Source organism: Aplosporella prunicola, assembly GCF_010093885.1.
Source record: "Aplosporella prunicola CBS 121167 unplaced genomic scaffold K452scaffold_137, whole genome shotgun sequence".
Classification (NCBI taxonomy): domain Eukaryota; kingdom Fungi; phylum Ascomycota; class Dothideomycetes; order Botryosphaeriales; family Aplosporellaceae; genus Aplosporella; species Aplosporella prunicola.
The window spans coordinates 1-10,611 of NW_022983665.1; the positions used below are offsets into that span (position 1 = coordinate 1).

At 56.8% G+C, this 10,611-nt stretch overlaps 6 protein-coding genes across 6 annotated transcripts; 5 read left to right on the forward strand and 1 right to left on the reverse strand.

The window, feature by feature from the left end:
* The first annotated feature begins 314 nt into the window (after positions 1-314).
* K452DRAFT_293347 (uncharacterized protein) lies at positions 315-934 on the forward strand. The gene is given in 2 exon segments (XM_033541546.1): positions 315-498; positions 509-934. The coding sequence occupies 1 exon segment, from the start codon at positions 585-587 to the stop codon at positions 771-773; it is 189 nt and encodes a 62-aa protein (XP_033390987.1). The 5' UTR covers positions 315-498; positions 509-584; the 3' UTR covers positions 774-934.
* Positions 935-1,191: 257 nt separating this feature from the next.
* On the forward strand, positions 1,192-2,136 carry K452DRAFT_323148 (uncharacterized protein; the record flags this gene model as incomplete). Its single annotated transcript, XM_033544614.1, has 2 exons — positions 1,192-1,252; positions 1,303-2,136. The coding sequence occupies 2 exons, from the start codon at positions 1,192-1,194 to the stop codon at positions 2,013-2,015; spliced, it is 774 nt and encodes a 257-aa protein (XP_033390988.1). The 3' UTR covers positions 2,016-2,136.
* An 82-nt stretch (positions 2,137-2,218) lies between these two features.
* Positions 2,219-3,276, forward strand: K452DRAFT_354442 (uncharacterized protein; the record flags this gene model as incomplete). The annotated part of the gene is made up of 2 exons (XM_033545885.1): positions 2,219-2,299; positions 2,356-3,276. Exons 1-2 carry the CDS (start codon positions 2,240-2,242, stop codon positions 3,274-3,276), a joined length of 981 nt encoding a protein of 326 aa, XP_033390989.1. The 5' UTR covers positions 2,219-2,239.
* Positions 3,277-3,399: 123 nt separating this feature from the next.
* K452DRAFT_35730 (uncharacterized protein) lies at positions 3,400-5,031 on the reverse strand. The gene is made up of 3 exons (XM_033546106.1): positions 4,647-5,031; positions 4,486-4,596; positions 3,400-4,425 (listed from the first exon to the last, which is right to left on the reverse strand). The coding sequence occupies exons 1-3, from the start codon at positions 4,818-4,820 to the stop codon at positions 3,523-3,525; spliced, it is 1,188 nt and encodes a 395-aa protein (XP_033390990.1). The 5' UTR covers positions 4,821-5,031; the 3' UTR covers positions 3,400-3,522.
* Positions 5,032-5,798: 767 nt separating this feature from the next.
* Positions 5,799-7,782, forward strand: K452DRAFT_260906 (uncharacterized protein). The gene is made up of 3 exons (XM_033538556.1): positions 5,799-6,095; positions 6,148-7,218; positions 7,265-7,782. The coding sequence occupies exons 1-3, from the start codon at positions 5,919-5,921 to the stop codon at positions 7,712-7,714; spliced, it is 1,698 nt and encodes a 565-aa protein (XP_033390991.1). The 5' UTR covers positions 5,799-5,918; the 3' UTR covers positions 7,715-7,782.
* Positions 7,783-7,823: 41 nt separating this feature from the next.
* Positions 7,824-10,144, forward strand: K452DRAFT_354445 (uncharacterized protein; the record flags this gene model as incomplete). Its single annotated transcript, XM_033545886.1, has 2 exons — positions 7,824-9,003; positions 9,047-10,144. The coding sequence occupies 2 exons, from the start codon at positions 7,824-7,826 to the stop codon at positions 9,751-9,753; spliced, it is 1,887 nt and encodes a 628-aa protein (XP_033390992.1). The 3' UTR covers positions 9,754-10,144.
* Positions 10,145-10,611: the final 467 nt, after the last annotated feature.

Sequence of the window (10,611 nt, forward strand, 5' to 3'; positions counted from 1 at the left end):
TCGTGCGTCACAAGGCCTTACATTGAGATATGCCTGACGTATCAGGCTGAGAAGCAGCCCAAGCAACATTGACAGGGATTCATGCCATTGCATCTCCAAACCAAGCCCCGCAATTGGCCACTGAACCTGAGTGGTTGGATCCGAAACCTTGGCAATGCGGATCTAAAAGATGACCGACTGAGAAACCGACCATCATCAGGCAGCTGCAGCTCCGGCCTTTCCCCCAGCAAGGCTCATTTCCGCTCGCAGAATGTCAGGATGCGAAAGAAAGCGAGAGGAAAAAAGAGAAGAAGAAGGGAAGAAGAAGAAATAGAGGGGAGGTTTATACTCGCGCTAGTGAGACCCTTCCTTCCATTTTCGGACATCCTTCCTTCTGCTCCTGTCGACAACCTTACCGGTGCACCTTCCCCACTGCTTCCCTGCTCTTGCCATCTACCCGCTCTGGAAGGGACTCTCCCGTCCGGTCGTGCGGATAGAGGAGTGAGAGGATGCGATGCCGGTGAAGAATTGGGATTCATCTGCAACCATGACTCATCCAGGCTTCAAACGAGCCCATGCAGACAGGAAGACCTTGCGGCGCAACCATGTCCGCCACTCTAAGCCCCTCCCAGCTGGACACGTACCTCGAGTACATTGCGCTCCCGGCGACGTATCTAACCGCGGTGCCGTACGAGAATCTGTCGCTGCACTACTCTAAGCACGCGCGGAACTCGCTCGACGTCCAGGCTCTGTTCCGCAGGGCCTCAGAGCCAAGGGCTCCCACTCGTCCCTGACCTTGTCACCCCAAACATCGGCACCCGGGAGCTACGCCTCGTCTGCGAGGGCATCCCGCACCATCCAGCCATGAATTCTCTTGTATTCCCTGGAGCCGACTCGGCGGAAGCGCGCAACCGGCCGATGGAGGTGCTGGTACATGCACGCGCACATGGTTCGGCGGCGGGGTGGCGGGGGTGATGGCGATGGTCGTGTGGAAGTGGGGGGGAGATGAGACGAGATGGATCTTGGATGGGAGTCAGAGATCAGATGGACGAATCAACTGCGGGGAGATAAGCGATAAGATGAGTCAGGGCGTCAATGGCGGCTCGTGGGGCCCGCAAATCCGGGGAAACGTGGGGATGACTCAATCTGCCCTTCCATTGGTCGCGTATTTAGAATCTTCATGGACCGGAATCTTTTTTCCCACAGTCAATCATGGACGGCGATTCTTACGTGAAAACACCCGCCACCTCCTTCAACCGTCACAAGGAACGAGGTATTCCTCCTCCCGCATCATCTCACTCCCCCCGCTCACATCTTACCTAGGCACCTACGACGCCGAAACCGTCCACAACATTGTCAACACCACCAGCGTCTGCCATGTCTCCTTCATGCCCTCGCCCGACGACCCATTCCCCGCTATCCTTCCCATGATCGCCCAGATCGGCCACTTCCCCGACTCGCAAGACGACGCCCCGTCCTGCTACCTGCACGGCTACGTCTCCAGCCGCCTGATGAAGCTAGGCGCAGACGGCACATCCTCCAGCGGCGTCCCCGTCTGCGTCGCCGCCACCAAGGTCGACGGCTTCCTCCTGGCCTTGACGCCCTTCAACCACAGCTACAACTACCGCTCCGTCATGCTGCAGGGCACGGCTACTATCGTCGACGACGACGCCGAGAAGATGTGGGCCATGGAGCTCATCACCGACTCGGTCGTGCCCGGCCGCTGGGCCAACACGCGCGTCCCGCCCGACAAGCCGGAAATCACGTCGACGCGCGTCATGAAGGTGCGCATCGAGCGCGCCTCGGCCAAGATCCACACGGGGAATGCCAAGAGTGACCGGAAGGACTTGAAGAACGAGGAGGTGGTGAATGGCGTCTGGACTGGTGTTGTGCCTGTGTGGGAGACGTTTGGCACCCCGATTCCTAGCCCGGACAACCGCGTCAAGGACATCCCGGCGCACGTGGCGGATTTTGTTAAGAATGAGAACTTGAATGCTGAAGAGCTGGCGGTGGGGGCGGCGCGGGCGGAGGAATAGACTGCATTATGATGGTGTAGATTGTATATAAGGATTCTGGGTGAAGCGGGATAATGATAGGCATGGAGTGACGAACGTAGACAGAAAAGCTGCGCATCAGAAAAGCATTACTCGTACCCGCCGATCTCGCTTGCACCACGCTAAAAAAACCTTTCAAAGCCGTCCCCGTCGTCCGCTCTCTCGTTCGTTAAAAGCAAATCCATAACGCAACCACAACCGCAGCCATGGCCAACCTCCCCACCACGGCGCCCCCCGCGCCCACCAAACCCCTCCGCTACGCAGATGTCCGCCACACCCCGCATCCTCCCCGTACTACATTTAATTCTAACCCCCCGCCCAGGTCGCCGTCACAGCCACAGCCAACGACTTCGCCGGCATCTACCGCGGCAAGCAGTACCACGCGCCCGACTTCGCAGGCACGCTGGACCGCGCGCACGCCCTCGGCGTCGAGAAGGTCATGCTGACGGGCATGTCGCTGGCGGACGTGCCGGTCAACACGGGCATTGCTGCCGCCCGCCCGCCGGGGCAGTGCTTCCTCACCATCGGCGTGCACCCGTACCACGCGGGCGAGATGCAGGAGGGCGGCGCGGGGTACGTCGAGCGGCTGGCTGCAGCAGTGCGGGAGGCGCTGGCGGTGCGGCCGAGACTGCTTGCCGCGTTTGGGGAGCTGGGGCTCGACTACGACCGCTTGAACCATGCGGGGAAAGAGGCGCAGTTGGAGGCGTTCAAGACGCAGCTCGAGCTGTTTGTCAATGAGGGATGGGACCTGCCGCTGTTCCTGCACTGCCGGGCCGCGTACGACGATTTCGTCGAGGTGATGAAGCCGTACGTCGCCCGGCTCCCGCGGCGCGGCCTCGTGCACAGCTTCGTGGGCAGCGCGGCGCAGATGCAGGGGCTGCTAGACTTGGGCCTCGACGTCAGTGTCAACGGGTTCAGTTTCCGGGACGCCGAGAGCGTCGACATGGTACGCGCTGTGCCGCTGGACAGGCTGCAGCTGGAGACGGACGCGCCGTGGGGCGAGATCAAGCCGAGTGCAGACGTGGCGCGGTATTTGGTGCATGCGCCGTCGTTGCCAGCGAGTAGGAAGAGGGATAAGTGGGTTGAGGGGTGTATGGTCAAGGAGCGGAATGAGAGCTGCGCGATTTCGAGGGTTGCGTTTGTCGTGGCGGGGTTAAAGGGGATGGCGGTTGAGGAGGTGGCCGAGGCGGCGTGGAGGAATAGCGTGCGGATGTTCGGGATGGAGGGGAGTGAGGGTGAGTGAGGATGGGATGCAGTCATGTGGCCGGTGTAATAAAGTTCGGAGGGCATGAGTGACGAAGCCGGTATGTCTTCCTTTTCTGATACGTTCCATGCTCCTACGGCGCCGGACGGGATGCTACATTCTACATACCCTCAGGAGTGACATATTTAGCTACGAATGCAAATCCTAGGTCCGTGTAAGAAGTAATCCATAGGAGCGTTCTCGTATACTTATAAGATCTTGAACCAGCATCTCCTGTCCGACCCGCTACCATCCCTTCCAAGGCTGCCAAATCTCCCTCACCACATCCTTCTCATCCACGACAAAATACACAAAATGCGCCGCCGCCGCAATGCACGCATGCTGAACGTACAAAAACACCTTCTGCCCCACGGCAAAACTCTCCTCGGCCTTCATCTTCGCCCCCTCCACCGGCCGCAGGATCCCATGCTCCTGACTCACCTTCCCCACGATCCATTCCTCCGCCCCCTCCACCCGTCCATACCCCGGAATCGGCCCCGGCTCTCGGCCCAGTGCAATCACGCCCGCGTTCACCAGCGCTTCGTTCCGCTCCGGGTAGATGGAGCACACCTCGGCCAGAACGCGCACAGCCATGTCACCCGCCTCAATGCAGCCCGTACCCAGCTGCTGCAGGTCATTGGCAACGAAGTTCCCGGCGTGCAGCTCGAGGCGCAAATGAGGAGGGAGCTTCTGCTTCAGCTGCCCGACGACGTGCGCGGTGGGTGTCGCGCCGAAGGAGATGGTAATGGGTGTGTCGGACATGGACGCAGGCAGCTGTGCAGCGGCCGAAACTGCGGCATCGCACTCGGCGTGCAAGACCTCTGCAGCAGCAGCGACCGAACGCGCGTCGTACGAATGCCCGGCGTGGGCGTAGAAGCCGTCGATCGTGATGGCAGGGGAGGCAATGGCGCGGGCGATGAGGTCCGCCAATCGCGGCGAGGTCGGTGTGATGCCCGCGCGACGGTCCTCGGCTCCGATGTCGACTTTGATGAAGATGTGCCAAGGGTGGGCGACGGAGTTGGCGGCGGAGAAGGCTTCGACGGCGTCGATTTGCGTGATGTTATCGACCATGAGGAGAGTTTTGATCGTTTTGGAGATTTCTTGAAGAGCGGGGAGGGCTGAAGGACGGATGGGGACGCCGTAGAGGACCTAATGAGTGAGTTTGGTTCGAGATTTGTTTAGACTTGAAGGTAATGTCTGGATACTCACCTCTTCCAGGAGACCCTCTCTTGCCAATGGAAGCAAGCCCCGGATTTCTCTCAACGTCGATGCCACGCACCCTTTGGCGCCGCCAAGCATTAATCTGATGACTTCCTCGGACTGGAGGGTCAGCGTTGATGTGATATTTGAGTAGATGGGTCTTGTCAGACCTTCAGAGTCTTGACATGAGGACGAAATCCAATGCCCAACCTCCGCACATCATCGTGAAGTCTCTGGCAGTTTCGTTCCACGGTCGGTTTGCTGAGTACAAAGGCGGGAGTAGGGAGCTCTTCGGCCGGGCGGCCAATGTATTGCTGCAGTGATTCTGGAGAGACGTCGACCATTTTTATGTTGTTTTTGTTGACGTGAGACGAGCAGATTATATAGACAGCGCCGGTATCTTGAAGGCTTTGTAACACCTTCTGGTCACCGATATGGATACGAGTGACTCAAATATTGGTCCAACTGCCGTCCATGCAATCAGACGTCGTGCTGTGCCGTCTCGTATGGTGTCGTCTCGACCCACAAATATGACGTGTTTTCGGGTTAAATATCTGCCGTGACCTGACGCTAGAAAATTGAGCCGCGCGTGAGGTTCCGAGGCTTTGACATTGCCTTTCAACAACCAGACGGCACTGCAGCACTCTTTGCCTTGAGGCTGTATGATGCTGATGACAATTGCTTGGGGTAGGACGAGAGTTTGCACGAGGCGGATCTAGACGGAGGATGAGATTTGCTGTGAAAGAAGAAGTCAGCCTCCCATATTAATGAATCTCGGAATGATGCTTTCAGGTTTGCTCATAAGTAGGTTCAAAGTGGAGTTGTCCTTAATTTCTTGCCAGCCATCTGTACTCAGCCTTCGTACTGATGAAACCTCCAAACCGTGGTTATACTGTCCATTCTCTTTTCACGCCTCTTCAAATCTCCGTTTTCAACTCAACGTCCTGCGTATCTTCTCCACTGCATCTTTTCGGCGCGTCCTGCGTATTTTCGTTGCTGTTTCTGTCCGGAGAGCCCAGCGTCTTTCGGTGCATCTGCGTTGTGAATCCAGATGAGACGTTCATGCATCCACGACGCGTAAAATCGACTTCCCCTCGATAGGCATAGTCTTGCCGGTCTGGCTGTCGTTCGCTGTGTGGTCTGTCTCGCGTTGTCGACGCGACCGTCGGCACCACCTCGGTACGCGGTGCCTTGCTGCCTGGCCCTAACCGAATGGGTATAGCTCCCGCAATGCTGCCTAGGTGCTACTCCTAAATCCAATGTCTATAAAACGCAGTCCTACTCCTCCATCAACAAGTCCAAATTCATCCTCACAAATGTCTCAACACAAGCCTCTCTCCAGACCTGGCTATGGCCTCCCTCTCAACCACCTCGCCGACGAATATGACCAGACTCATGCCGTGTTGGGCTGGTACGACAAGGCCATTGTCGTTCGGGAAAAGATGATGCTGGACGCCATGAATCAGCTTACCGACAAACCAGAGTGGCGACGCAAGGTCTTTGATGAAACCATCGTCCTGCGCTGGTGGAGTGAAGTCGTCAACGACCAAGGACCGCAATATCGGAGAGAGCCTTTGAACGGGAAGCCACACGGGTTTACGAATGAGATGTTTGATTATGTACGTCATTGTTCCTTCTACTTTGACTATTCCCTACTTATGCATACATCAGTGCATCGACGAATTGCGAGCAAATGCCAAGATGTTCGAGAATACTGGCATGGTCATGGTGCTCGACGTCGGGGCCTCGGTCGTCAAGTCTGACTCTATCATCGACGAAGAATTGAGATTGGAGTTGATCAACGCAGCCAAACCCCTGGAAGAAGTCCCCGACAATTTCAAAGACTGGCATCCCGGCTCCGATGGAAAGGTTCTGGATCTTGTTCATCCTTCACTTTTCCCTCTAGTCTACGGACGCACGAAAATCCTCCCCCACAGAGAGATTGGATTAGACGACTGCCTCGTTGCCACCGGCTCCGGAGAAGTCATACCGCGGCCGAGTGACGACGAAACCGTTCGCGACAGCGTCTGGTATAATAGAAAAGCTCGTCTCTGGTCCAACAAATTCCAGTGGTTGCCTTGCGAAGTCAAGTTTGCCGGAGATGGTGTGAAGATTACGAGTTACATCAACAATCTCCACCCTGTTGAACATAAGAATCTCTATTCCGTCATTGAAAAGGTCATGGCCAAAGCCATTCCTCTCTGGAGCTGCACCATGGAGGGATTGGCTATTGAAGGTGACCCACGGATTGACAGGGTGGACGGGTTCAAGTATCCTGAGGACGGGGAACAAGATTTTCCAGGACATGCGGAACTGGACGACAACATGCCGGACGACAGGCACGAGGAAATAAATACCGTGGTCACGTCGCATGATTGGGAAGAGGATGAATACGACTACAACGGAGACAGGACTTCGGAAGATGAAGAAGAAGATCGGCTGCTGCATATGCCGCAACCTCATCCCTTCAAACCGGAGATAGCGAAAGAGTGGCCAGACGATGACCATTTACAAAAGGAATTTGCCAACGAGGGCTTCCAAGTCATTGTCAAACTGGCCAACATCGTGCTCACCCCCGAGAAACCCACGTACGACGGAGGCTCATGGCACGTTGAAGGACAACTGAACGAGAAGATTTGCGCGACGGCGCTGTACTATTATGACTGCGAGAACGTTACCGACAGCTATCTTGCGTTCCGACATCAAATAATCGAGGACGATCTCCGAGAGTTGCCGGGACAGGTGAGTTCCTTATTGACCTGATTGAGTGGCTCGACTGACAGTGCAGGGTGACTACGGTTGGGTCGAGTACCTCTACGGCATTCGACAAGATGCTCCCACAATGCAGGAGCGCGGTCGCATCTTGACCCGCCAAGGGCGCCTGCTTGCGTTTCCGAATGTCTTTCAGCACCGCGTGGCGCCGTTTTCCCTCGCCGACCGAACCAAACCGGGCCATCGCAAGATTTTGGCCTTGTTCCTCGTGGATCCCAACCACCGCATCATCTCGACGGCGAACGTGCCACCCCAACAGAGGCATTGGTGGGCTGACAGCCTGTACCGCAGTGGTGCGCTTTCGGCGCTTCCGGCGGAGCTTATTGAGGCTGTGGTTGATGCTGTTGATGAGCCGATGGGGATGGACAAGGCCAAGGAGTTGAGGGAGGAGTTGATGGAGGAGCGAAAGGGTATTCAGGGCGTGTTTCATAATGAGGTGATTTCGTTTAGTTTCTGTGAGCATTAGACATGAATCAGATGAAAGTATGTCGCGTCGCGTCGCTGACATCATCCCGCGCGGGCCGAAACCGGAGCCAAAAGTTGACGTGCATCACACTCGGCGAATCATCACCACCATGATCCGTCTCCCCTCGAAACGCTTCTTGTCAATCCGTCGCCCATCTCCGCCGTCTCCCCCGTTGATTCGCATCGAAAATGCCACCTTCTACCGCAATCATCCCGACTCTCACCCCGAAGGCGAAGCAAACCCCCCGATCTACCCTAATCTCAACTTCACCCTCCCCGCAACGTCGACCCGCAGCCAGCACTGGGCAATCCTAAGTCCGTCATCTGCCAATCGTACCGCCTTCCTCCAGGTCCTGCGCGGACACTATCTCAGCGTCCCTGCTTCCGCCCGCTCGTACCCCTACCTGCAGACCCGCGAGATTGCAAATAAAGATCCCCGCCTGCGTAACCCCACCAATGCCATCAAGTACGTCGGCATGGACGCCGAGCGCGGCGGCCTGTCCAGCGTCAGCACCAAAGGCGCCTACATGAGCGCACGTTACGAGAGCATGCGCGAGGTGACCGACTGGAGCGTGCGCGACTACCTCATGGGCAACACCGAGCTCAACGCCGACGAGACCTTGGCCGTCAAGCCGCCCGAGGAAATGGTCGAGCGAGTGATGAACGGTTTGAACCTGACCACCCTCCAGAACATGCCCGTCAGCCATCTCAGCAACGGCCAGACCCGGAGAGCCCGTATCGCCAAGGCCCTGCTCGACCGTCCGGAACTTTTGCTGCTGGACGGCCCGTTCATGGGCTTGGATCCGCACACGCTGCAGTACTTGTCCGGCCTTCTTCACCGGATAGCCGCGACGCGGGAGCCGCGGATGGTGCTGTCGCTGCGGCCGCAGGATGTCATTCCGGATTGGATCACGAACTTTGTCGTTGTCGGCGATCATCCAAAGGTCAGCGTGATTGGTGACCGTCAGGAGGTCTTTGAATTTCTGCGGATGCACCGTCCGATGGGGCAGAAGGGACCCAAGGTTGTAGATCCGCTCGACGACACGCGGGCGTTGTCTGAGATTGCGCAGAAGATGGCGGAAAAGGGAGATTTTGATGGACCCACTGTCACGCGTAAAGCCGCGAGAGATACCTTCACCGAGGAGATCCCTCTTGGTGACCCCGTCGTCCAGATGGGAGGCGTGCAGATCCGGTACAACGACAGTGCGACACCGGTGCTGGGCGACTGGGAAGGCGGGCTTCGGTGGGAGGTCAGGAAAGGACAGCGCTGGGGAGTTTTTGGGCCAAACGGTAGGCATGCACAAACTCTCGAAATCCCCGCTAACACGAGCAGGATCCGGCAAAACCACCCTCCTCGCCCTCATCACCTCCGATCATCCGCAGGCCTACTCCGCACCGGTCAAGCTCTTCGGGCGCTCCCGCCTCCCCACCCCCGGCTCCCCCGGCATCTCCATCTTCGAGGTGCAATCCAAGATGGGCCACTCCAGCCCCGAAGTGCATACCTACTTCCCCAAGCACCTGACGGTACGGCGCGCTCTGCAGTCGGCCTGGGCCGACACCCCCGTGACCAAGCCGCGGCTCGACGCCGCCGCCGAGCAAAAAGTCGACGCCTGTCTGCGCTGGTTCCGCGCGGAGCTGTGGCCCGAAGCCGAGGGCGACTCGCTCGACTGGGCCGACACGCAGCGCTTCCGCGACCTGGCCTTCAGTGCGCAGCGCCTAGCGCTCTTCCTGCGCGCCATCATCAAGTCGCCCGACCTCGTCATCCTCGACGAGGCCTTCTCCGGCATGGACGAGCCCGCGCGCGACAAGTGTCTGCGCTTCCTGCACCACGGCGACGGCGTCTACTTGCACGGTCTTACCCCCGACCAGGCCCTTATTGTTGTCGCGCACGACCACGCCGAGGTCCCGCACTGCGTCCGCGAGTTCATCACCCTGCCTGAGGCGGGCGCTGGCGTGGCGCCGCGCGTGGGTAGGCTGGATGGGCCGTTGGCTGCGGATAGGCGGCGCTGGAGCCAGGTCTGGGGGACTGAGGGTGTGTAGGTATGTAGATATTGAGATGTTTGGATGTTTGGATTGTATGCATTATTGCTTGCCCCTATGCGTCCGGGCTGTCCGTGTCCGTGTTTTCTTCCTTTGGCAGGCTGGTTTGCTGAATTACTGTAAACCTGTGGATCTTCATAGTTGTGTGAATAGTCAAGATACGTAGAGGGTTGAAAGGATCTTTGTTTCCTTATATCCCCTTTACAGTAAGTAAACAAATGTCTTTATGTCCGCTCGCTTGCTGCGTATTTCTTTTAGCTTTACTCTTGCTTGTACCCCCGTCCTGAATTACTCCTTGGTTCCTGAAGTATGCGTCGGCGGGCTATACGGAGGTCTGTAGAAGGAAGACGAAATACTGCTGGGTATGATGTGAGGTGATAGTGTATGGAGGATGAGATACTCGTAGGGCCCAACGAAAGACAATAATATGCGGGAGGCGGGGTGCTGTATAGCACGCCGAAAGGTAATAATGTAAGAGGGACGAGATACTGCGTAGCACGCCGAAAGATAATAATATAAGAGAGGCGGGATGCTGCGTAGCGTGCCGAAAGATAAAAATGTAAGGGGGGCGGGATGCTGTATCTTACCCCGCGCGTAAGTTTTTATAAGAGAGATAAGATACTATGCAGCACTATAAGTAATAAGTTAAGAAGAAGATAAGTTACTTTATAGTATGATGTAGGATAATATTTTATCGGGGACGGTATCCTGCGAAGAATGCTGTATGTAGATAAATATAAAGGGGACAAGGTACTATACGATGTGATATAAGAAAAATTAAGAAGGGGGACGAGACGCTGGAAGACTTTACGTAGGATGATAGTTGTAAGGGAGATGTAAGACTGTATAGCATGCCGT